We start from the raw sequence: 21892 nt of genomic DNA, 5'->3' as shown, positions 1-21892 counted from the left end.
TTGAACCGCTCGGGCTCTGCCCGCCTGCTGCCCATTGGTCAGCTCTCGGCGGCGTCACCGCCTGGGCTACTCGCCCTCAACGCCCTTCCACCGCTCTGGAAGCGCCAGGCGGGACGGTCTTGGGGCGGGCGCGCCAGCTCGCCAGCTCCGTCCTACGGCCTCCGGCTGCCGGCCGCCGCCCGCTCCGGGCGGAGCTGTCTTCCCAGGTGCCGCGCGCGGGCGGGGCCACGCGTGCGCAGAGGCGAGGGGGCGAACTTGCCATCGAAAGGGCGGGGCAGGGGCAAGGGGGGGCACCGGGAAGGGTGAATGGAGGGCGGGGCCGCGAACTCGGGCGGGGGCGGGGCCTGGGGCGCCCACGGACGGGGCGGGCGGGGCAGCGAGGTGCCGCGCGGGGGCATCCCCTCTTGCCCCGAGGGCGAATCTCCCGCCGCGGCAAGGGGCTGCGAGGATTCCCTTTCCCGCCGAGATCGCCCGCTCGCGCCCCGGCTGTGGAGGGGCAGCCGCAGGCCCCGCGCCCTCCAGGCCTGTTGGAGGTGAGGGAGGTGGTGCCCGCCCCTCCCTCCGGCTCCTCCTCCCCCAGCCCTCCCCTCCCATCACCCTCCCCTACCGGTAGGTCCCTCCCCTCCCTCCCCCTGCCGCCTCCTCCTGCCGCTGCCGCTCCTTTGGCTGCTGCGTCATACGCCCCAGAGCCGCCGGGACCGAGGGGCTGGGCCTGGGGACCCCCCGGCCTCCGCCTGCACGCCCCCCGACGCCCGGACGTGCCCTTCCCGCGCGGAAGGCTCGCTCCGCTTTCCCGCGTCTGCCCCTGCCCAGCCCCCGGCGGCCCCAGCTGTCATCGGTAAGAAGGCGGCGGGAGGCGCCCGTGTTTGCGGGGGGCGGAGGGGGGAAGGACAAGGCGCCGGGGGTCGGCATGCAGGGCGCGGGCCGGCGGCCTGGGGTCCGGACCCGGCCGACCCAAGTCCCTTCTCAGACTCGCCTTCTCCGGGAGTAGAGACGGGGACTGGGACACGCCCCCCTCCCGGGGCACTCAGGGAAGTTATCAAACCCAGGGCAGGAATCCTCGAATTTGAGGGTGACCTGACATAACCTGGCACTAGGGTGATTGTTCTGAATGAGACAGGCAGGCCTGAGGAGACTGCTGTTTCTACTCTAGAAAACATCTCCAGAAAAGCTCCAAAACACATTTCTGGGAAACAGAGAAACCCAATTATGATATCTCCAAACAGCTGGGGCAGGTGATATGATACCCCAAAACAGATGAGGAAGGTGAATTGAGTGGTTGCTTCTGCAACCATCATTTCCCCTAAGATCTCAAGGCCAGAATTTAGTCCCAGGAGATCTCTGGAAGCTGAAAAACTAGAGAACTAGACTGGGGAGGAGGTTAGAGTTGGAAGAGCTGCAGTCAAGGACTGGAGTGACCAGTAGTTTCTCACCCAAGTGTCTTAGAGCTTTGCAGACTGGGAGTGCAGATGTTTGGTCCTTGATCCTTGACAGAAAAATAGGCAAAGGGAACAGGGAAGCTTACTTGACTTCCATAACCTTCTTTCCATCTCATTCTGGCTAGACCCCCCCTCCCCAGGATGCAATGGCGCAGCCCCCCCGGCTGAGCCGCTCGGGTGCCCCCTCTCTTTGGGACCCAGCTTCCCCAGCTCCCACCTCAGGCCCCAGACCTCGACTTTGGGAGGGTCAAGATGTGCTGGCCAGATGGACAGATGGGCTCTTGTACTTGGGTACCATCAAGAAGGTAAGTCTAATCTTTCACCATCTCCCGGTTCTCCTTATCTAATTCTGGTCCTCACTTCATTCTTGTGCTCACCTATTCCAGGTGGACAGTGCACGGGAGGTGTGTCTGGTCCAGTTTGAGGATGATTCCCAGTTTCTGGTTCTTTGGAAAGACATTAGTCCTGGTGAGACCCTAAAAAACCTGAGTGTGTATAGTATGGATACTAGAAACCTGGCTTGGGTGACACACTGGAACTTTAGGGCAGCCATGCTGATACTGTGTTCCTTTACAGCTGCCCTCCCTGGGGAAGAACTCCTTTGTTGTGTCTGTCGATCTGAGACTGTGGTCCCTGGAAACCGGCTGGTCAGCTGTGAGAAATGCCGCCATGGTAAGAAGACTGGACACCTTTATGGTCCTTTGTTTTGGGGGGAGGGCAGTCCTGGGAATTGAACTCAGGACCTGAGAATTGTACTCTCAAATTTTTGCACAAAGTTGGTGCTCTACCACTTAAGTCATAACTCCACTTCTGGCTTTTTGGTGGTTAATTGGTGATAAGAATCTCACAAGCTGGCTGGAAATGTGGCTTAGGGGCATGAAGCCCTGGATTCGATTCCTCAGTACCACTAAACAGAAAAAGCCAGAAGTGACGCTGTGGCTCAAGTGGTAGAGCGCTCGCCTTGAGCTGAAGAGTTGAGGGACAGCGCCCAGGCTCCAGAGTTCAAGCCCCACAAACGGGGGTGGGGGGTGGGGGGTGGGGGGGAACCAGAAGTGGTGCTTAAGTGGTAGAGTGCTAGCCTTGAACAAAGGCAGCTCAGGGACAGTGCAGGCCCTGAGTTCAAGCCTCTGGACTGGCAGGAAAAAAAAAAATCTCAGAAGCTTTCCTGACCAGGGTGGCACCAAACTGCAATCCTCAGATCTCAGCCTCCTAAATAGCTAGGATTACAGGTATAACCACCAGGACTCAGCTCAATGGTCCAGTCTGCCCTGGACCTTCTGAGTTGCCATTAGCCCTTCCCTCTAGCACTATTCCCCCATCCTAGTCTGAGTTGTCAGACCACAGATCTGGCCAGTCTCCTTAACCTGTGACCTCATCCCCTTCCAGCATAGGGGGAGACAGCCATGGAACGGAGGTGATGTAAACTTTGCAGGCAGGTGGTATATCACATCTTTTCTAATCATCTGACCTTGGACAACACCCTTAAATCTCTAGGAACCTCAGTTCTCTCAGTCAGGATAATGCACTCAACCCAGTAGGACCATAGTTAAGGATTAATGAGACAAGACTGTTACACAATATGCAGCTCAGTAGGTGGTCCACTATCAATATTGTCCTTATTCAGCTTATCACCAGGACTGTCATGTTCCCAGAGCCCCAGCCCCTGGAGAAGGAGAGGGCACATCCTGGGTCTGCCGCCAGTGTGTCTTTGCGATTGCCACCAAGGTAAAGGCATCTCTTTGTTGCCCCTTCCTGTGGGAGTCTTCCACCCACAGCCTCTCTCAAGATGCCTCTCCCACCCCTGAGTCCTCCCACCTGTTCTTTCTCCACAGAGGGGAGGTGCCCTGAAGAAAGGTCCCTATGCCCGGGCCATGCTGGGCATGAAGCTCTCCCTTCCATATGGACTAAAGGGGCTGGATTGGGACGCTGGACATCTGAGCAACCGACAACAGAGCTACTGTTACTGTGGTGGCCCTGGGGAGTAAGTATGAAGGGTAGCAAGTTACGGAATAGGTGACATGGTAGTAGACCTGGAGGAATGGTGAATGGGCAGGGTGAGGGGGAAGACACTTTCTGGAGCCCACTAATTGTTTCTCCTTAGGTGGAACCTGAAAATGCTGCAGTGCCGGAGCTGCCTGCAGTGGTTCCATGAAGCCTGTACCCAGTGTCTGAGCAAGCCCCTCCTCTATGGTGACAGGTGAGGCCAGAGCAAGGTCCCCTGGAGCTGAGGATGTCCTCCTGTTGTGTTCTGTCCTCAGTTCCCAACCCCTGCAGTGTTTCCTCCTTGCTTGTAAGTTCTCCAGGGCATATATAGGTTGTCCAAGTAAGTTGGGGTTTTCTTCCTTTTCCATGTGCAGGTTCTATGAGTTTGAATGCTGTGTGTGTAGGGGGGGGCCTGAGAAGGTCCGGAGGCTACAGCTTCGCTGGTAAGCCAATTGGGCACGGGCTCAGCATTTCACCCCAATGCTCCTACCTCCCACCTTAGGACTCCTTTGGCTTCTGTCATGTTCTCATGGCCTTGACAACTCCATGTTTCTCCAGGGTGGATGTGGCCCATCTTGTACTCTATCACCTCAGTGTTTGTTGTAAGAAGAAATACTTTGACTTTGACCGAGAGATCCTCCCCTTCACCTCTGAGAACTGGGACAGTCTGCTCCTGGGGGAGGTAAGGGGTAGTAGAGCTTTTGGGCATCGGGGTGGACAGACAGAAAACGTCAAGAAAAGTAGGAGAGAACCTCCACTCTCCGGACTCAGTTCACTTGCCTTTTCCCAGCTTTCAGATACCCCCAAGGGAGAACGTTCTTCCAAACTTCTCTCTGCTCTCAACAGCCACAAGGACCGGTAAGTTGGAGGGTTGGGAGAGCCAGCAGGGAGGCTCAGAACACTGGATGTCTGGGAAGGGAAGGGCCAGCTTCAACCCACCTGGAGGACTAAAGAATGGCAAACGGACCCCTTTTCTATAGCACTTACCTTATATCATTTCTCTCCTTGCCCCAGTTTCATTTCTGGGAGGGAGATTAAGAAGAGGAAATGTTTGTTTGGTCTCCATGCTCGGACCCCTCCTCCTGTGGAGCCCCCCCCTGCTGGAGATGGAGCCCCTACCAGGTCACTGGTCTAGCAGGGATGGGGGAAATTCCCAGGATAGTCTGGAGGGCAAATGTATAGAGAGGGGGAGGTCTTGGGATGTCCGGGAGGGGGCTGGGGGGATAAGGAGGCCTCTTACAGCTTCCCTTCAGGGCAGGGCCCTGGGGGAGGGGTCTCAAGTCCCCTGGGGAAGCGACGGAGGCCGGAGCCAGAGCCCCTGAGGAGGAGGCAGAAGGGGAAGGTGGAGGAGCTGGGGCCACCCTCAGCAGTGCGCAATCAGCCCGAGTCCCGGGAGCAGAGGGAGAGGGCTCGTCTGCAGAGGGCACTGCAGGTACAGGGGCGGGGGAATTCAATGGGGCAAATGGCGGGGTATGGGAAGGAACCAAGGAAGATTTCTCAGTCTTCTTCTTCTTCTAGGCCTCTGTGTCACCACCATCTCCCAGCCCTAACCAGAATTACCAGGGCAGCAGGGGCTATAACTTCCGGCCCACAGATGCCCGCTGTCTGCCCAGGTCAGTGTTTCTATGCTTCCCAACAGATGTGTGTTATTTTCACCTTCTAACTCTTGTCACCTAGAATTCTTTTTCCTCTCCCCTTTGGCTACATGTTTCTTGTTCTATACGGGCTTTTAGAGTCAATGTCTAGGAACCAGTGTTTTGGGGGTAGGGGTTACACTGGGGTGTTTGGATTCTGCCATTCCAGGGGGAGAGGATTTGTTCCTAACCTCCAATCCTGCCTTTCATCCTCCCAACCTTAGCAGCCCCATTCGGATGTTCGCTTCCTTCCACCCTTCTGCCAGCACCACAGGGACCTCTGGGGACAGTGAACCCCCAGACAGGTAAATTTGTCCCTCATTACCCGTGACTTCTCCACTTCTATGATCTTAAATTCCTTTACCTCAAACCATTTCTTCTGATTCTCATGTGTGCCCCACCCCACCATTTCTGATTAGTCTTCGTCCATGTCTGTCTAACTAGACTTAATTTAATATTGTCTTCTCTTCCTAGGTCGCCCTTGGAACTTCACATTGGCTTCCCCACAGACATCCCCAAAAGTGACCCCCACTCGATGATTGCTTCATCTTCCTCAGTCCCAGCCCCCTCCCCAGGTCTTCCTAGACATTCAGCACCCCCTTCTCCCCTGTGCCATAGTTTGTCTCCTGGGACTGGAGGAGGAATCCGAGGTGGGGTTGGCTACCTATCTCGAGGGGACCCTGTCCGGGTCCTTGCTCGAAGAGTAAGGCCTGATGGCTCTGTGCAGTACCTTGTTGAGTGGGGAGGAGGGGGCATCTTCTAAACAGCCTGCCCCTGCCCACCTCCCCATTTGCACACATCGGCACTTTCATACCCTGACCTCTGACCTCACCTACAGCTGGGATGTACCTGGAGAGATAGGGGGTAGTTCTCCCTACTGCCCAGGCTGGAATCCAAAGGGGGATAGGGAAGAGACTCTCTTCTCTACCCACTTCATGATTCCTGACCCCCCTCATCCTTCTTCCTATTCCTTTTGATGTTATTTTGTTACAGCTTTTTAAATATTTTTAAAAATTATTTAACCCCTGGGTGCAAAGACTGAGGAGGGGGGATGATAAAGGATCCCAGATTCTCTATGACTGAAATAAAGAGAAATAAACTAGTGGCTGAGTCATTCTGAAAGATAGAACATAGAGACTAGAAGGACTTCTGATTTTTTCTGAACTAAATGCCCATCTGTGACAAGGAATAAAGGTGAAAGTCAGAGAAAACCAGGGACAGGATTTATTGAGGGCCCAGTCACTCCATGGAAGTCAGAGGATAATGAAGTGTATGAGAGAATCGAGGACAGGACTCATGGTAGGACTGTGCTGGAATCAGAAACGGACTCTGTGACCTGGCGCACCCAGTGCAGGTATGGAGAGTTCCCCTGCTCTACAGGCAATGCAATTACTTCAGCCACTTCATAAGGGTGCACAGACCTGCAGGACGATGGGGAAAGGATTATTCAAGTGTTTATCTAGAGGAGCCCAACCCCTCAAGCACAAGCCCCAGACTGTCCAGCAAATCCCTCCCCAGAGTCCCTACATACCCTTACCCTATAAATCTCAAAAAGTTCTTACCGAACGAATTCTGTCAAAGCTGGGACCAAGGAACTTTGGGTTTTAATCATCTAAATGGCAAAGGTAAACATGGCTGAATCAAGAAGTGGGATTGATCTCAGGACCTAGCGACAGGGGCCAAAGGCAACTGGGAACTGTTGGATGGGGGGATGTTTCTCACCATTAGCACCTCACTGTCTTCCTCAATTTTTCCTTTCCATTCATAGCTGAAGAAACCATAGAAAGAGATAGGGAGAAAGTCTTGGATTTTCCCCCAGGAAAAAGGCTCCCTCCCAGTCAGCCCAACTTAGGTTAGCAAAGTAACTGCTAGGACTCACATGGATGTGATCTGAGGGATGAGGTTGACACAGGCTGCTAGGCGCTTCTCCACCACAGCCCTGAGGGTAAAGAGAGAGTTCCATTCAGAGTACCTAGTGACTCAGAATTTTGCTCTGGTAGCTGAGACTTCCAAAGCTGGACAACAGAAAGCCACCTCCCCTCCCCAATCTCCCTTCATGACCTTTTTCTGAAGTGCCCACCTGGCGATCTCCTTGGCGACTTTCTCATTGGGGCAAGAGACGAAAGCTGCAGAAACTGATCCTGGAACATAGCTGGAGCCCGAGGCCTGAGCGGGCTGGGACGGGGAGCTTCCTGAGGCCATGGACAACAGGGCTCGGGGTAGCAACAGGAGGCGGGAAGCCACAGGTAGCAGCGCTGGCATCCAAAGAAACGACAGGAGCAGAGTGGCCTGAGAACAGGGGACGAATTCAGTCTCTCTTTACAATGATCCCAAGAAGTCGTAAGCCAAGATGCCTTCTCTTGGACACACCCAAAGCTTTTGCCCTCCCTCATCTACATCCCAAAGGGAAATGTTACTCTACACCTGGGAAAGAAACTTGGGGCTAGAGGACCAAACGTCGGCGCTCACGGACACCTCAGCGGCCCAGCCTCTAGGCTCTTTGGGTGCAGATAGTGGTCCCGACGTCTAGGACCGGAAGGGGCGAGGCAGGGCACTCACCCCTCCGCCGAGCAGGACCGTGGGCACCCGCCCCCACCACATGCAGCCTTTATGCTGGTAGAGAAAGGTTGATATCAAAAGCCACAGTTAACCTAGAGAAAGGACCCCACACCCGGGAGAGGCAGCCTTTTCTTACCTTGGCGGCGGCCACGTGATAAAACAACGCACACCACGTGACAACAGAAGCAGGACCAGAGTCTCTACAGCCAGCCAATCCTGGCCTTCAAGTGGCCCGGATTGCCCCGCCTCCTTGGGAGGGCGGAGCAAAAGACTCCTTAGCCAATTGGCAGTCGGATCTGCGGAGGTGCGCGGAAATGGCCCGCCCGTTTCCGTGAAGCAGGAAATCGCTAGTTGCTGGCTGAGGGGAGCCGCTGCGGCGTTCCACTGTCACGTGACTGGGCCGGTTTCTCTGGCGGCGCTACCTCGGGGAGTGACGCGAGGAGACCAATGGCAGGCTAGCTCTGGAGGCCACGTGACACGAGAGCTGGCGCTGGGGAAGGGGGGCTGGAGACCCCGCAGACTCGATGCGTCAGGCTGTGGAATGGGGAATCATCCCAAACCCCAGGATGTGCCTAGTAACAGCCCCCCTTACAATGGTTAGAGGCCCTAGAGAGTGTGGGGATCTGCAAGTACAGATCCTGCGACGTGAAGAGTGCCCCCTACCCTTTCAGCTGTACCTTGGTTTGGGGATGAACAGGGATGATCTGAGGAGGAACCAGCTGTCCCTGGGTAGGGGGCAGTGATTAGGCAGGAATAGTCATGGCATGACAATGGCTAAGATGAGAAACGATGCATTTTTAAAAGGACAGGGACAACTCTAAACTGGGATGTCGCCCTCAGCCCTCATCACTGAAAACCCAAAGCTTGGGACAGACTGGTGAATCGAAGGAAAGGAGAGAGGAAGGTTGCAGATTGGGGATAAGAGTAATGGCATCTTCCCTATCTATTCTATCCCCAGGATTGGTCCACCTCAGAGCATTGGGTATCCTTTCCTTAACCCATCCCCCAAGGAGTCTGGACTTGCCCTACATAACCTCCCTGGGGCCCAAGCACATCCAGTGACCCAAAAATGGAGAGAGGGGCCAATGAGAGGCTAGATAAATGAGAGGAGACAACAGGGGAGAGAGAAAAAAAAAAGGTTGTGCAAGTATTCCCCTTCCCTCCAAAGTCTGGGGTCTCTGGTGTGGTGGGCATCTCTGAGAGTTTCTAAGAACTCTCTGGAGTTGAGTGACTAGGGGTCTCTCTGAGATCTCTGGATTTGGAGTTGGTGATCTTTGTAGAGTATTGCAGTATTTGTGTTGGAATCTTGACCCAGACAGAGTCTCTTTCTATGCTGTTTTAGGGTTTTCTTTGTTTCAGGGTCCAATGGTCTCTCACTCACTTTGAGTTCATTCCAATTTTATGAGTTTCAGGTCTCTTGAGTCCTCTATCTCTGGGCCACCTGAGTCTTTCCCCCAGTCTTGAGTTTCTGTCCAAGCCTTTGAGTTATCTTAGTGTATTGTTTCTTTTCTCTAAGATCTGAGTCTGGGGTCTCTCAGATCTCTTCCTGTGTCTTGAGTTCTAAAATCAAATTCTGGGTCAGGATCTTTCTAATCTGAGTTTTATCTTTTTCTTTGAGTCTAGGTCTCAGGTCTTGATTCCTAAATAACACTACCCCCTGGGTCTGCAGTCTAAGATTTCTGTGACTTTTAGAACCTTTAGAGACTGGGTTTTCAGATTTGATCTTTAACTCCTTTCAGATGTGTGGGCGTGCATATTCTGGGGTCTTTTTTTTTTTTTTTTTTTTTGTAAACAGGTCAGCGATGTCTTTTCCTCTAGATTTTGGGACTGTGTCTCAGATTAGCCTGTTGTGTATGGAGGGGGAATGAGGTATCTGATTCTGGGGTCTGTTGGTCTCTAGGTCTGGGGTCTGCATCTTCAAGAGTTTGCTCTCCAGTATGTTTGAGTCAGGGGTCTCTCTCACTGTCTCTTTCTCTCTCTGGGTCCCACTGGGTAGGGGTGGGGGCTGCAGAGTCTCTCCCTCCTCCTCCTCCTCCAGCTCTCTTCTCTCTCGCTCGCTTCCCCCGCCCCCCTCTCTCTCTCTCCCTCTCTCTCTCTCCCTCTCTCTCTCTCTGCTGCCGCTGCTGCCGTTGGCTCTTATTCTCCTCCTCCTCCTCCTCCTCTCTCCTCCTCTCTTCTCCTCTCTGTTCCTCTCTCCTCCTCTCTCCTCCTCCTCCTCCACCACCTCCTCCTCCTTCTCCCCCTTTCTCTCCCCCTCTTTCTCTCTTCTGTTTCTCCCCGGTCCCCCGCCCCCTCCCCCCCCAGGCCTGATGAGCAGGTCTCGAGCGTCCATCCATCGGGGGAGCATCCCCGCGATGTCCTATGCCCCCTTCAGAGGTACGGTGGTGGGGGACAGGGGGAGGGCCAGATTGGGGGAAAGGAGGGGGAGGGGGAGGGGCAGGGGGCGGAGGAGAGCCGGGGCCAGGGAGGGGAGGGAGCGGCTGAAATGGAGGGAGAGGGGAGGGCTGGGAAGGCAGGGGTGGGAGCTTTGGGGAAAGAGAGATTGGAGGCTAGAGGGATAGGGGCAGGTAAGGGACTGAGGGGCCAGGAAACAGGCCTGGAAGGGGGTTGAGGGGAAATTGATGAAGGGGAAAGTGAGAGCCAGAAAGGGGTGGGAAGGTAGAAAAATAGGGTTGGGGGAAGAGCTGCAGAAATAATTTGGGGGTGGGAGCTAAGTGGTGAGGAAAATATCAAGGAAATAGAGGCACAGTGTTAGGAGAGAGGCTAGGAAGGGGGAATGGAAACAGGGGTGAAAAAGAAGCCAAGAAGATAGGGGGAAGACTATGGTAGGGGGCTCAGAGAATGGTAGGGGTGAGGAAAGGAGAGGAGGATGGAGAGAGAGAAGGGGCCAGATGGAGAGAGAGGGTGGCAGTGGGGGGGGGATGGAGGGTCCAGATGGAGGGAAGAGAAGAGAGAGGGAAAGGGTTGGGGGAGGGGAGACCAGGGCAAGGGGAGAGCCAAATTATGTGTGTGTTTGGGTGGGGGGGGGAAGGGGGTGAGAAGATACAAGTAAGATTGAGTAATGGGAGTAGGGGGCAGGTTAGAATCCTGCCCTGGACTCTGACCCTCATTAAAGCCTCTGACACGTGAAATGCAACCCACGGGGGCTGGTCTGCTTCTTCATTTTGCCACCTTTACCCCATCCCCCTACCCCATCCCTTTCCATTCCCCCTCCCTTCTTTGGCTGTCCATCATCTATATCTTTCCCCCTATATGATGTCCGTTCCTTATATGAGTCCCCCTCCTGTCCTTCCCCCGTATTAGTCCCCTCCCTGATGTCCATTCTTTCCCTTCCTCTTTTCTGTCTAGTAGCCCATTTAACACCTATACCACCTCTCTACTCACTGCTAGACCCCCGTGTCTTAGCCTCCCCCTCCACTAAGGCCTTCTCATTTTCTCTATTCCATGTCTGATTGAGCCCTTCTTGTGTACTTCCTTGTCCCTAGCATTTTCCATGCTTCCCTTTCTTTTAGACTCATCTTGTTATTTGTCCCCTGGCCTACCCTCTATCTCCTACTTCACTCCCATCTTATCACCAAAGTCTGTGCCTACTCACTTTCCCTTAATATCCTAGCCTTCATCACCATTCCTCTTGACTTCTCTGTTTTCTGGGTTTTTGGAGATTTGGGGTGCAAAGATATTGAGGTTTTGATGGTTGAACAGTAGCTATAAGGGATCTCTATCCCTTGTGGAACTTCTTGTTCTAGTAAAAAGAATTCCCCCTTCTCAGCCATGTTCTTCTGTCTCCCAGGATCACTGTCATTCTTCCTTAAGTCCAGTGTGTGTGCACATGTGTGTGTGTGTGTGTGTGTGTGTGTCTATGTGTGTTTGTATGTTTACAGAGTTGTTCCTAAACTAAGTTCCCTGGGTCTCTCCCTGTTCCCAGGAGAAAGGTATCCCCCTGAAGTTAAACCTGCTTTCCTCAGCTGCAGATCTGAGTCAACTAGCCTCTTCCACTATGATTATGTATAACAACAGATTTTATCCTCTGGGTATACCAGGTGTCTGAGGGCAGAAGGCCTGTTGCCTGCACTGTCTGTTGTCACACAATCTAGGTATTGCTTATCTTCGTATCTAGAGAATATGAGTTTCTGAGAGTTAAGACTGTGTAAATTTTAACGTATTGTGCATTATAGGTATTTATGTCCTGGGGGTTCATCTCTCACTCTGACCTGCAAGTTGGATAAATGTGACAGACATGATTGTAGACAGAAAGGGGCTGTAATTTTTCCAGAGCTCCTACTCTAAGCAGGGGAATGTTGCTCAAAGATGACTTATTTTGCCATGTTAAATGTCCCACAAAGGTAACAGAATTTGATTTTTATCCCTCAAGACTCTTACTCTGATACCTTAATCCTAATTTCTGTCACTTTGATGTCAACAATCTATGTGCCTTCTCTCTAACTTCCACAGGGTCTGTAACTGTGATGTGTGACCAATGAATTTAAAGGAGAGGTGATTTGCAAGGAAGAAGAGCAGGGCAAAACAGCAAGGATGGGGAAGGGGCATCCTAGGAGCAAATCTGAGCATGAGTGACCCCTGGCCTACTGTTCTCTGTTTCATCTCCAACTCTTAGGGTCATCAGGCCTGGCTTTTGCATTCTTCTCTTCACTCTTTCTCCCTCAAGCTGTTCACTGTGCCTGGGGAGGTTCTTCACTTGTGGAGTTGGCTTCCATCCTGTCAATGGAGAACACAGGGAGGGAGGGTAGGACTGAATCTTCGATGGAATAGGGAAAGAGACCAATTTGATCTCTAGTCATTGAAACCAGATTATATTGCCCACTTTCTTCCATCCTGACACCTCTACAGGTAGATGCTAACAAATGCCATCTTCTCCCTATCACTGAAAGAAACAACTTTCCCCCAAGGACTAGAGGAGGAGGGCACAAGCAAGGGGAGGCCCTGAATCTTATGTCCCTGACACTGTGAACAGGCAAGCCCCTCCCCTACTTCATCTCTTGTAGTTGTTTAGCTTTACAAATCTCATGACCCACCCCCATTCCTTTTCACAGCTGTATAGCTTTCCTCAATCTCTTACTTCCTAGAAGATTGTGGTCCCCTCTTCTAAGTCCATCTTAGGCAGTTTTTTGGATGCTCCTCCTCTTCCCAGACACCTGCCACCAACGTCTATGTGTTTTTTCTTCTGCCAGTTTTGCTGCACCTCCACTTTTTTTATTTTCTCCAAGAGGCTGGAGAACTCCTTTACTTCTCTCTACCTCCAACTGTATTCCCATCATGATATAATTTCCCTCCCAGAGCCACCCCTCTGTACTCTACACAAAGTCTACAGAGCCTCCTGTGATTATGTGATTCCCCTTCTTTCTTTTTCCTCAGATGTAAAGGCTTGTCTTCTGTTCCTCTAAAGTTGCCAAGTGCCTCAACCCTCAGCTGAGATCTCTTGGGGGTACGGTGGGGGGGTGGGATTTCCTCCTTCCACCTTGTGGACTCTTCTTGCCAATTTAGGCCTCTGCTCCTAAACACATAGAGCCTCCCTTACTGTTTCTGTGTGTCTCTGTCCCCCAGATGTACGGGGACCCCCTATGCACCGAACCCAATACGTTCATTCCCCGTATGATCGTCCTGGTTGGAACCCTCGGTTCTGCATCATCTCGGGGAACCAGCTGCTCATGCTGGATGAGGATGAGGTGAGCAGGGTGAAGAGGTTGGGGAAAGATCACTGGGTAGTGTGGGAGCCCTCATTAGTTAAAGGGGAAAGAGATGCAAAACAGGTAGAAGCATTTGCAAGTGGAGGAAGGTTGCTGTTGAGGTTTGGGTTGGAGTATGATAAAAGGGACAGTCATTCTTTTACCTTGGCCAGAGGATCTTTGAGAATCATTGACAATGTTGGGGAGATGTGATCCTGAAGATTTTGAGATGCCTCCCATTTCCATCCATCTGTATAGTGGGATAAGTTAGAATGGGGAAGGGAAATTAAAGAGCTGGGAGAAATAGACAGGCCTTCCCTCCAAAGTGAGCCTAGGACCCCTGACCTCTTGCACTGAGCAAGAGCCATCACACATCACTCTTATTCTTTCCTCATCATGAGAGTGCAGAGAGGGATCCAGAGTACAGGGTAAGTAGGAGAGTGGGTTGGAGGGTACTAGGAGAGGTGACAGAGGTACCTGGATCTGGGCGTGGCTAGGGATGAAGACTTCAGGTGCATGAATGGGTTTAGAGAGACAGGAGAGCTGTCCCTGGAACTGGTTGGACATCAGGAAGGAATATAATTATGCAGGGAGATGATGCCTGTGGAGGAGGAGAACTGGGAATATGGGGAATTGGCTAAAAGAGTAGGACTGAGGTAGGGGCAGGAACTGGTGAAGCACATAAAATAAGACTGGGGAGCCGGGCACTGGCGTGGCTCATGCCAGTAATTGTAGCTACTCAGGAGGCTGAGATCTGAGCATCATGGTTCAAATCCAGCCCAGGCAGGACAGGCCGTGAGTCTCTTATCTCCAAATAACTATGAGACAACCAGAAGTGGTGGTGTGGCTCAAAGCGGTAGAGTGCTAGCCTTGAGCAAAATGACCTTAGAGACAATATCTAGTCCCTGAGTTCAAGCCCCATGACCACCACCAACAAAAAAAGACTGGGGAGTCTGGCGTGACCATGTAAGATTTTAGAGCTTGGAGGTTCTAAAGTGGGAGTAGAGTCAGCAGTATCAGGTCCATCAGAGGAAATAATATGCACCTGTGAAGGGTGGATGCTCTCCAGTGTGATTCAGGTATTGAGGATGAATTCTAGAGAATGGTAGGGTATACTGAAAGCCCAGGAAAGTGGGGGGAGATGTGCCAGAAGGCTATTGGGGAATAGTGTGGTAAGGGAGGCAGGGCTTGACTTGGAGTAAGGACTCCTTAGACTGTAAAGGGTCCTGGGGGTGGGGATGGGGAGGTGGAGTGGTGGTAGGGTGAAGAGATGGCTGGGTCAAGGGCTTCCAAACCACAGAGTAGTAGTTGTGTAGTGGAGGTCATGGCGACTGAGGAGTCTTAAGCTGTAGGCACTGGAAGGCATTTCAGTGATTCACTCGGGGTCATCAGCCTTGAGCAGGGATTTGGAGTCTACAGGACAAACTGGGGAAATCTGGAGACTGCTGTAAGGACAGTAGGTAGGGGTCCCATGCAGAAAGAACGACAGAGAGGGGGACAGAGAGGACCCAGTGCACAGTCAGCAGAGGGACAACATTAATGGCCAGTCTGCAGTAGGAAGGTGGGGGAGCAGAGGGGATGGCACTGAGATAATGAGCTGTATGTAGAGCCCCAGGGAATTGTTCAGTGGATGCCTTGAGGGGTAGGGGCTGGTGGCTGGCATGTGGGTGTGTGTGTGTAGGGGGGGTCCTTAGATACTGTGGCTCCTGGTAGGGGTGGAGATTGGGAAGAAGATGCCCTGGGGGAGTTGGAGGTGAGGAAGAAAGGAAAGGTAATGACTGAGGGAAGAAGGGAACTGCAGTGTGGGTGGGAGGTGATGGAAGGAGATGAAAGGGTGGGGGGAGGTGACCAGGCCCTCTAGGGGGAGGGGAGGTTGGGTCCCAGTCTGGCCGCAAGCCGGGGCCGTGGGAGGGAGACAAGCTGTGGATCCTGATTATAAATGCAGCTTCTGCTACCCCCGTGACAGGCTCGAGGGAGAGAAGGGGGTTAGGGAGGTGGGAGGTTGGGAGGAAAATGGGGAGAATGGACGAACTGAAGGTCAAGGGGAAAGTGCATTCTGCAGGTAGCTAACTCCTGAGGACTTCTGCGGGAAGCGCTGAAATAGGGTTTGGGAGAATTCTCTTAGGCAGTTTCCAAAGAAATGGCAGGAGAAAAGAAGTGGATGAGACGGTGGGGTGGGGGGTAGGGGGTTGGGGTGGGAAGCTGGAGAAGGAGAAGGGAGGAGAAGGGAGAGGAGGCAAAGAGAAATCTCCCCACCCAGAGACACCTGAAGAGTGGGCAGGGGCAGGAGGTGGCAGGCTGGGTGGAATGGGGCCCGCATTCTGTGGAGGGTTGTGGGGGAGGGGGGAGAGGAGGGACGACACGGGCCAGTGAGGTCTGACCCCCCCCCCCGCATCCCCTAGATACACCCCCTTCTGATCCGGGACCGGAGGAGCGAGTCCAGCCGCAACAAACTGCTGAGACGCACGGTCTCCGTGCCAGTGGAGGGGCGGCCCCACGGCGAGCATGGTACGGCGGCCGAGTAGGCTCTCGTGCCCCGGACAGTGGCGGGGACAGGGCTGGAGGTGGACGGGGGAAGGCCGGGCGGGGGTGGGGGGGGCGGGAGGGGGCGGAGGCAGAGTCTCCGCCTCCTCCCGGAGAGGCGGCGCCCACCCAGTCGGAGCTGCGGGGCGGGACCGTGGCTGTGCCTGAGGCCCCAGCGCGTCCTTGCTCTGCTGCGCTCCCATTTTCCTCTCCAGCAGCGAAGTTTGACTGTTTTCCCGGTGCTTGTAAAAATAGTCTCCTTAGATCTTCAGCTTTCTGTTAAGCGTGCCTGCCCCTGGCCCTCCCGTCCATTGGTCTGGGATCTTGGAGAGGATGACCTACTTCCTGCCCTCCCTCCAGACCTCTGTCCCACCCCCCCACCCTCATGCTCTGAATTCTTCTTCTAGACCTTCAGGCCGGTGGCCCCTCCCTCTCTTCTTATCCCCCCCCCCCGCCCTTTTCCCCCCTCTTCTCATCAACTGCTTCTATTTTCTGCAGTTGAATCGCCCCCTTTTTCTTTTTCACTTCCCCGATTTCTCTTTATTTTCAAGGTACCCTTTCTTGATTTCCCAGTGCCTTCCCCTCTGTTCCCAGCAAACTCCCATCAGACCCCATTTCATCTCCTTTCTGTCTGTCTGTACAGCTATCTCAGTCTGTCTCTCCAACTCTCTCCCTCTCTCCATCTGTCTCTTCCTCTCCCTCCCCCTTTCTACCCCCACCCCCCTCTTTAGTCATTTAAAAAAAGATTTTTGTCTTCCTGAGAAGTTCGCTTAAAAGGTTTCCATGGGAACAGTGAGGGGAGATGAAGGCAGAGAACAGAGATCTGCAGCCAAGGTGCAGAGAGACGCCCTCAGGCCCCGGAAACCCCCTCGCCACTGCCCCCTTCTTCTGAATTTCCCTCCCAGGACCCTAGATTAGGTCCTCCATCTCTCCAAGCCCCAAGTGATCCCTTTCTCCCACCAGTTTCCCCTCTCCCCATGGATCCAGGCTTTCTAGTGGCTTCCTTAGACAGTCAGTGGCTTGTCCCTATCCCTTGGCTCCCTCTAGGTAATCCAGGGTTCACTGCCCCAGGGGCCAGCTCTGGGACCTCGTGTCACTGTCATGGAAACCTCTGACCATGGGGGGTGGCGGGTAGGTAGCATATCTCTTGTGAGGCAAAGCCAGGCGGTGGTGCACTGTGTGTAGAGAGTATGTGTGATGTCTGTCAAATCCGAGCATTGGTGTGCATGGATGTATGTCATGTCCCTGTCTGGTGCTTGTGTGTGGACCTTTGTGCCCAGGCCAGAATGGCACCAGCTGGCAGAGCGCTGGTTTATCATGTGCCCTGTGGTTGACCACTCTGCCCACATGTTCTCCATCTTTCTCCTTACCCTGAGTCCTCAGAGTCTAGGGGGTCTGTTGCAGGGGTCTATGGGTCTTGTGTTTTGGGGGTGGGGGCACAGGTATGTTTGGAGTCGAGATGGTATGTGGACATTGCTGTGTTGGGGTCCTGTAGAGGACAGAAGGGGCTCCCGGAGCATGCATCTAAATGTACATATATGCATTTATACCTATATACATGCATATATGCATATATATGGGGCAGGGTTTCGTCCGAGTTGATAGCTGGTGAACGTTTGCGGTCTTGAGCGCGAAGTGGACCGTGTAGAGGACATGGCCAGTGTGCAGTGGTCACGGGGTCGTCGGGACCCTTGGGGGCTCTGATCTGCGAAGGTGTTTGCCTGCCGAGGCTGTGGGCTTTCCAGACGGGAGAGGTCGCAGGACCTTTGAGGGGCATTGGAATCGGGGCTCCTCCTTTGCTGGGTGGAGCCGCAACCCCCAGCCCTCGCGGGGCTTTTTTTATTTTATTCCATTGTATTTGTTTATTGGTGAGGAGAGGGTCCTGCTCAGAGACGATGGTGGAAGGACCAGTTGGTTTTGGGGGTCCCCATGTCCCCCTCCCCCGTCTTTCTCGTGCTGTCTCTGGGCGACGGGGCTCGTGACAGAGGCGGCCACGGCAGCAGCGGTCGCCTAGCAACGGCGGCGGGGCCCGGGCAACGGCGGCAGCGGCGGGAGCGGCGGTGGAGGGAGCCGTTCCCGCGGCCGTCACCGCGCGGCCGTCCGGCCGTCCCGGGCCCCGCCGCCGCCCCCACCGCGTCGGGCGGCGCGGTTCGCGCCGCCCCCTCTCCCTCCGCACCCCGCCCCTCCCCCGCGCAGGGGCGGGGCCCTTCCCCCACCGGGGACACCCTCGACCCCCCCGGGGGGCGGTGCGAGGTAAGGGCGGGGCCTGGCGGGCGGGGGGGGGCGCCGCGCGCGCGTGGGGCGGGGGCGCGCGTGTGCGGGGGCGCGGGTGGGGGGGTGGGGAGGCCGCGGCGGCGGCGGCGGCGGCGGCAGCTGCTCCCTCCGCATGTTCTCGCTGCATCTTCCGAGTGGGGGGAGTTATGGTAACCGGAGGGGGGGCCGCGGAGGTGGGGGGGGTCGGCACGGCCTCGTGGGGGCAGGTTTGTGAGCGCGCGGGGGCGGCGCCGGCTTGTGGGGGTCCTGGAGCCCTGGCTGCAAGGGGCGCCCCTGAGTGTGTGTGTGTGTGTGTGTGTGTGTGTGTGTGTCCGTGTCCGCGCGTGCGCGCGCGCGCTTATGTGTTCGCGTCCACGCTCCTGTCCCCCATGTGTGTTGGTGCCATGTGCACACGGGGCCCAGCTCCTCGTGCCCACTTGTGCAGTCAGTCGCGTGCAAGCCTGTCCGGTCTCATCCTGCCTCTGCCGGTTTCCTGCCTGAGGGTCTTTTGGGCCAGCACTGCCTTGTCACCTCTGACCCTGAACATGCATGTCCCTGGTGGAGGCTGGCCTCCGATTAGCCTCGTGTGTGTAGGAATGTGTGGCTGGCTGCATGAGCAGAATTTTCCGTGTCCCTGGTGGCAGGTGTGTGTCTTTGCATGTGTTCCTGCATTTGCCCTAGTATCTGTGTCAATCCCAGCACTGGTGTCCAGGGCGTGTCTGGGTGTGGGTGGTGTGTGAGTGGTGGTGGGGAGGAGAAAGTGTGAGTGTGTGTACCTTGGAATCTTATGGTGCATGAAAGAAACACCTTTGGACTAGGCAGGTGTGAACCCCTCCCTGGTCCCAGAGTGGGAACAGAGAAGCTCAAAAAGAAGAGTGGGGTAAAGAAGAAAAGTGGGGAGAACAGGGCAGAGGAGGAATGAGAAAGGCTTCCAGAGACTCAGGGAGAAAGAATTGCTGGAGAATGGGGATGTGAGAGAGAGCTGAGCCAGACTTAGAAGAGAGGAGAGGATAGGCTTAAGATGGGGAACTGGGAGGCAGGGAGACGAGACAGTTGGGCCTTTCTGTAAAGTGTTCTCTAAGAAGGTGGGGAGATGCACGAGGCCTTGTAGAATTAGTTGGAATCTGGAGGCTACCCAGGCATAGGGGCTGGCTCAGACCTGTCAGAGGAGAGATGGTAGAGCTCTGCTCCCTTTCCATCCCTATTCTTCATCCTCTGGCAACCTTTCTCCCCTGGCTCTCCTTGAGAGCTGCCAGCTGGGCATGGAGAAGAAAGGCAAAAGAGAAGGTTAGGGATTTGGGGGATTGGAACGCAGGGGGGAGATTCTGTGGGTGATGACAAGATTAGAGACATTGGAGAGGCAGGAGTCCAAGTCCTTGCTGTGTGTGTGTGTGAGAGAGAGAGAGTGCAATTGTATGTGTATACAGGGTGTGTACATGTGTGGGTGTATGCACAATGCCTGTGTTACGGGTATGTGTAGGTGGCTGTTATGCATGTGCATGCGTGTATACATCGTGCGGATGGGACACAGAGACCCAGCATTGCAGTCAAAGCTTTTCAGGTTTGTTTTGTGTGTGTGCATGGCTATGTGTGCTGTGTTATTAGTTTTGTGTGTGTGCATGGCTGTGTGTGCTGTGTTATTAGTGCATGCAACACTCATAACAGGATGTCTTGTTTTTTCATTACTCTGCACCCCCCACACACTTTTTCTCTTGTTTCTGCTATTCTTTGCTGCAGTGAGAGTCTTTGTAAGCATATGTGTATGTGGCCTATGTACCTGCGACTTATGTGTGAGTTCATAGATCTTAGCTCCTGGTAATAGGTATAAGGTATATTCCAAGAACCAAGCAAACCAATTAGCAATTTCTTTTCCCCATGTTAATCCTTTCATTCCAGAGCAGAATTTTAGTAGATTTAAAGTTGGATTTTATTACCCTTTATTAGAGATGCTGTATGTGTGTGATGCTAATGGCTGAGCAAGGTTCCCTGAAATGACAGTGAGGCAGCCATACTTGAGAAATGCAGAGAAATGGACTGGAAAGAAGTGCTGGGCCCTTGTATGCATTGCTTACCGTATAGCAGAAGGATCAATGAAACACATCTGCTCTTCCCTCTCCCCCCCCCACCCCGACCCCCAGCAATCTCAATGCAGGTGTTAGAGTTAGGGAAGAACTAGGGAGAAAACGGGGACTGTCCTGTGAGAGAACCCATGTGTTAGTACTTTTCATGGGACTGGAGGGTGTTTGTACTTTCAGGACACAGGGATTCCTTTATGTGGTTGAGATTATGGTCTGGAGATTGTGCAGGGATTGGACATGGTATATTCAAGGCTGTGTCTGAGGAGTTAAACTTGTATTCCCTTGTTTGGGGACTTGAGTTGTCCTAGAGTTTACATGTTAATGTCTGTGGTGTGCTGTCCACATGATGGCCCAAAGGATTTGGGCCATAAAACCCACGCCAGTAGCTCTCATGTAGGTGTCAGACTTCAAGTATGTACTCCTTTGTTGCAGTGGTCACATATGTCTAAGCATGTGGGGATGCATGGGGCTCAGGGTCTTAGAATGTGAATTCCTGTTAACCCTATGTTCACAGTTGTCTGTATGTCTCTGGAGCACATAGATCCCTATTTATTTTAGTATTGTGGCTCTAATATACATGCACCCCTCACAGCTCAATGTTTCTGTGCTTTCTACAAGTGCTCCTGAGAGACTGAAAGAGTTCTTGTGTCATGGCATCCAGATTTTGTGTGTAAACCAGGGTTTGCAGGTCAAAGGAAGAAGAGGACTGACTGTAAGGCAATTTGCAATTCTGGAAGCAGTGAAAAATGTAACATGGTCCTCCCTCATTCTGTTTAGGAACCTAGAGGGTTAACAGGCAGCTCTTCCGGTCTTGCCCCCCCCCCCCAGCCTGTAGCTTCTTGTTGCTGTGGAGATAGTGGCCCCGCCCCTGATGCAGCACCTGCCCCCCCATTGGCTGCAGTGGTGACTGTGGGGCTGAGGGGGGAGCCCAGGCCTGGGCAGCCATTCTGGAGCTGGAGCCGGAGCTTGGCATCCCCTCACTTTGATTCTCCTCCAGCCAGCCCCTCGGCCCCTATAAATTCCCTGGCAGCAGAGCCTCAGCTTCCCTCTTCCGAGAGCTGCCATCCTTCTAGACTCTTAGCTGGCTGAGCTTCATCCGCATTCATCTCCCCTCCTCCTCTGCTACCTTTATTTGGGAGTCCCCAGAACCCTGACTGCCGGCTCTGCCCACTCCCCGGCATTCTTTTCTTTCTCCTTCTTCCCCTTCCCTCTGGGTCCCTGCCACTGCAGTGCACGTGGAACTGGCTTTTTCTCCATTGCCCCATCTGCCCCTTCCTTGGGTTTTCTGTCCACAGGCTTCTCCCCCTACCACTCCTCACAGGTCCTTTTGGAGACTTCCCCCTCCAGTCCAGGGAGGGGGTCATGAGAGGCAGCCCTGGCCTTCCCCATAGTCAGGGGTCCTGGGAGGTGGGGGGCAAATGGGGGATGTCCCCACTGGGAGAAGAGGAAAGACTGCCCACAGGCAATGACCTTTAACCCATCTTGATCTCCCAGCTAGTCCCTCCTGGGGGGATGGGCAGCAGGGACTTAGCCTCCCTGGGTCTTCTGCTAGCCTCCATTACTGGGGTTTTACTGATCCTTTTGGCCATGTCACCTTGCTGACTGGACCCCAGTCATGGGCTTACGGCCACCCACCCCATCCCCCTCAGGGGGCTCTGGCTCTGGTTCCTTGCCCCCTCCTTCCCACCGCCAGCCTCTCCGTCGCCGCTGCTCTTCCTGCTGTTTTCCAGGGGGTAGGT

General features: G+C 54.1%; 3 protein-coding genes across 14 annotated transcripts in view; 2 read left to right on the top strand and 1 right to left on the bottom strand.

Annotated features, from left to right (window-relative positions):
• The first annotated feature begins 404 nt into the window (after positions 1–404).
• On the top strand, positions 405–6156 carry Phf1 (PHD finger protein 1). 4 transcript variants are annotated; one of them, XM_070023975.1, is made up of 15 exons: positions 405–838; positions 1565–1744; positions 1826–1907; positions 2016–2111; positions 3064–3164; positions 3272–3420; positions 3541–3636; positions 3797–3865; positions 3981–4104; positions 4213–4280; positions 4437–4544; positions 4665–4854; positions 4941–5035; positions 5284–5361; positions 5531–6156. In XM_070023975.1, exons 2-15 carry the CDS (start codon positions 1586–1588, stop codon positions 5817–5819), a joined length of 1704 nt encoding a protein of 567 aa, XP_069880076.1. In that variant the 5' UTR covers positions 405–838; positions 1565–1585; the 3' UTR covers positions 5820–6156. The 4 variants fall into 4 exon arrangements, with proteins under 4 accessions (XP_069880076.1, XP_069880078.1, XP_069880075.1 ...); XM_070023974.1 differs by having other exon boundaries at positions 413–838; positions 5281–5361; XM_070023977.1 differs by lacking the exon at positions 4665–4854 and having other exon boundaries at positions 5531–5689.
• A 101-nt stretch (positions 6157–6257) lies between these two features.
• Positions 6258–7843, bottom strand: Cuta (cutA divalent cation tolerance homolog). Of its 2 annotated transcripts, XM_070023978.1 has the most exons (7): positions 7752–7770; positions 7616–7669; positions 7137–7345; positions 6936–6995; positions 6779–6824; positions 6619–6668; positions 6258–6477 (listed from the first exon to the last, which is right to left on the bottom strand). In XM_070023978.1, the coding sequence occupies exons 2-7, from the start codon at positions 7655–7657 to the stop codon at positions 6351–6353; spliced, it is 534 nt and encodes a 177-aa protein (XP_069880079.1). In that variant the 5' UTR covers positions 7658–7669; positions 7752–7770; the 3' UTR covers positions 6258–6350. The 2 variants fall into 2 exon arrangements, with proteins under 2 accessions (XP_069880079.1, XP_069880080.1); XM_070023979.1 differs by lacking the exon at positions 7616–7669 and having other exon boundaries at positions 7752–7843.
• Positions 7844–9808: 1965 nt separating this feature from the next.
• The window catches only part of Syngap1 (synaptic Ras GTPase activating protein 1), a 33160-nt gene continuing 21076 nt past the window's right edge, over positions 9809–21892 (top strand). For 4 of the 8 annotated variants that reach the window (XM_070023968.1, XM_070023967.1, XM_070023970.1 and 1 more), the window contains exons 1-3: positions 9809–9991; positions 13178–13299; positions 15702–15807. In XM_070023968.1, coding sequence (XP_069880069.1) covers positions 9925–9991; positions 13178–13299; positions 15702–15807 — 295 coding nt within the window. In that variant the 5' untranslated portion in view covers positions 9809–9924. Of the gene's footprint in view, positions 9992–13177; positions 13300–15701; positions 15808–18208; positions 18246–18351; positions 21887–21892 lie in introns of those variants that run through there. The other 4 variants (XR_011372215.1, XM_070023966.1, XM_070023972.1 and 1 more) reach the window with 3 other exon arrangements.

This window comes from Dipodomys merriami, unplaced genomic scaffold (genome assembly GCF_024711535.1).
Source record: "Dipodomys merriami isolate MVZ:Mamm:240054 unplaced genomic scaffold, mDipMer1.0.p SCAF_16, whole genome shotgun sequence".
Classification (NCBI taxonomy): domain Eukaryota; kingdom Metazoa; phylum Chordata; class Mammalia; order Rodentia; family Heteromyidae; genus Dipodomys; species Dipodomys merriami.
Note: the sequence above shows the minus strand (reverse complement) of the source record. Positions and strands in the feature narration are given on the sequence as shown.

Excerpts from the sequence above, each read along its gene's own strand:
- Phf1 (XM_070023974.1), top strand. The coding sequence starts at position 1,586 with ATGGCGCAGCCCCCCCGGCTGAGCCGCTCGGGTGCCCCCTCTCTTTGG. Across the intron at positions 1,745-1,825 it reads ACTTGGGTACCATCAAGAAG|GTGGACAGTGCACGGGAGGT; the intron begins GTAAGTCTAATC and ends CACCTATTCCAG. Across the intron at positions 5,362-5,530 it reads GACAGTGAACCCCCAGACAG|GTCGCCCTTGGAACTTCACA; the intron begins GTAAATTTGTCC and ends TTCTCTTCCTAG.
- Cuta (XM_070023978.1), bottom strand. The coding sequence starts at position 7,657 with ATGTGGTGGGGGCGGGTGCCCACGGTCCTGCTCGGCGGAGGG. Across the intron at positions 7,346-7,615 it reads CGGTCCTGCTCGGCGGAGGG|GCCACTCTGCTCCTGTCGTT; the intron begins GTGAGTGCCCTG and ends CCCTGTTCTCAG. Across the intron at positions 6,478-6,618 it reads GCTTTGACAGAATTCGTTCG|GTCTGTGCACCCTTATGAAG; the intron begins GTAAGAACTTTT and ends ATCGTCCTGCAG.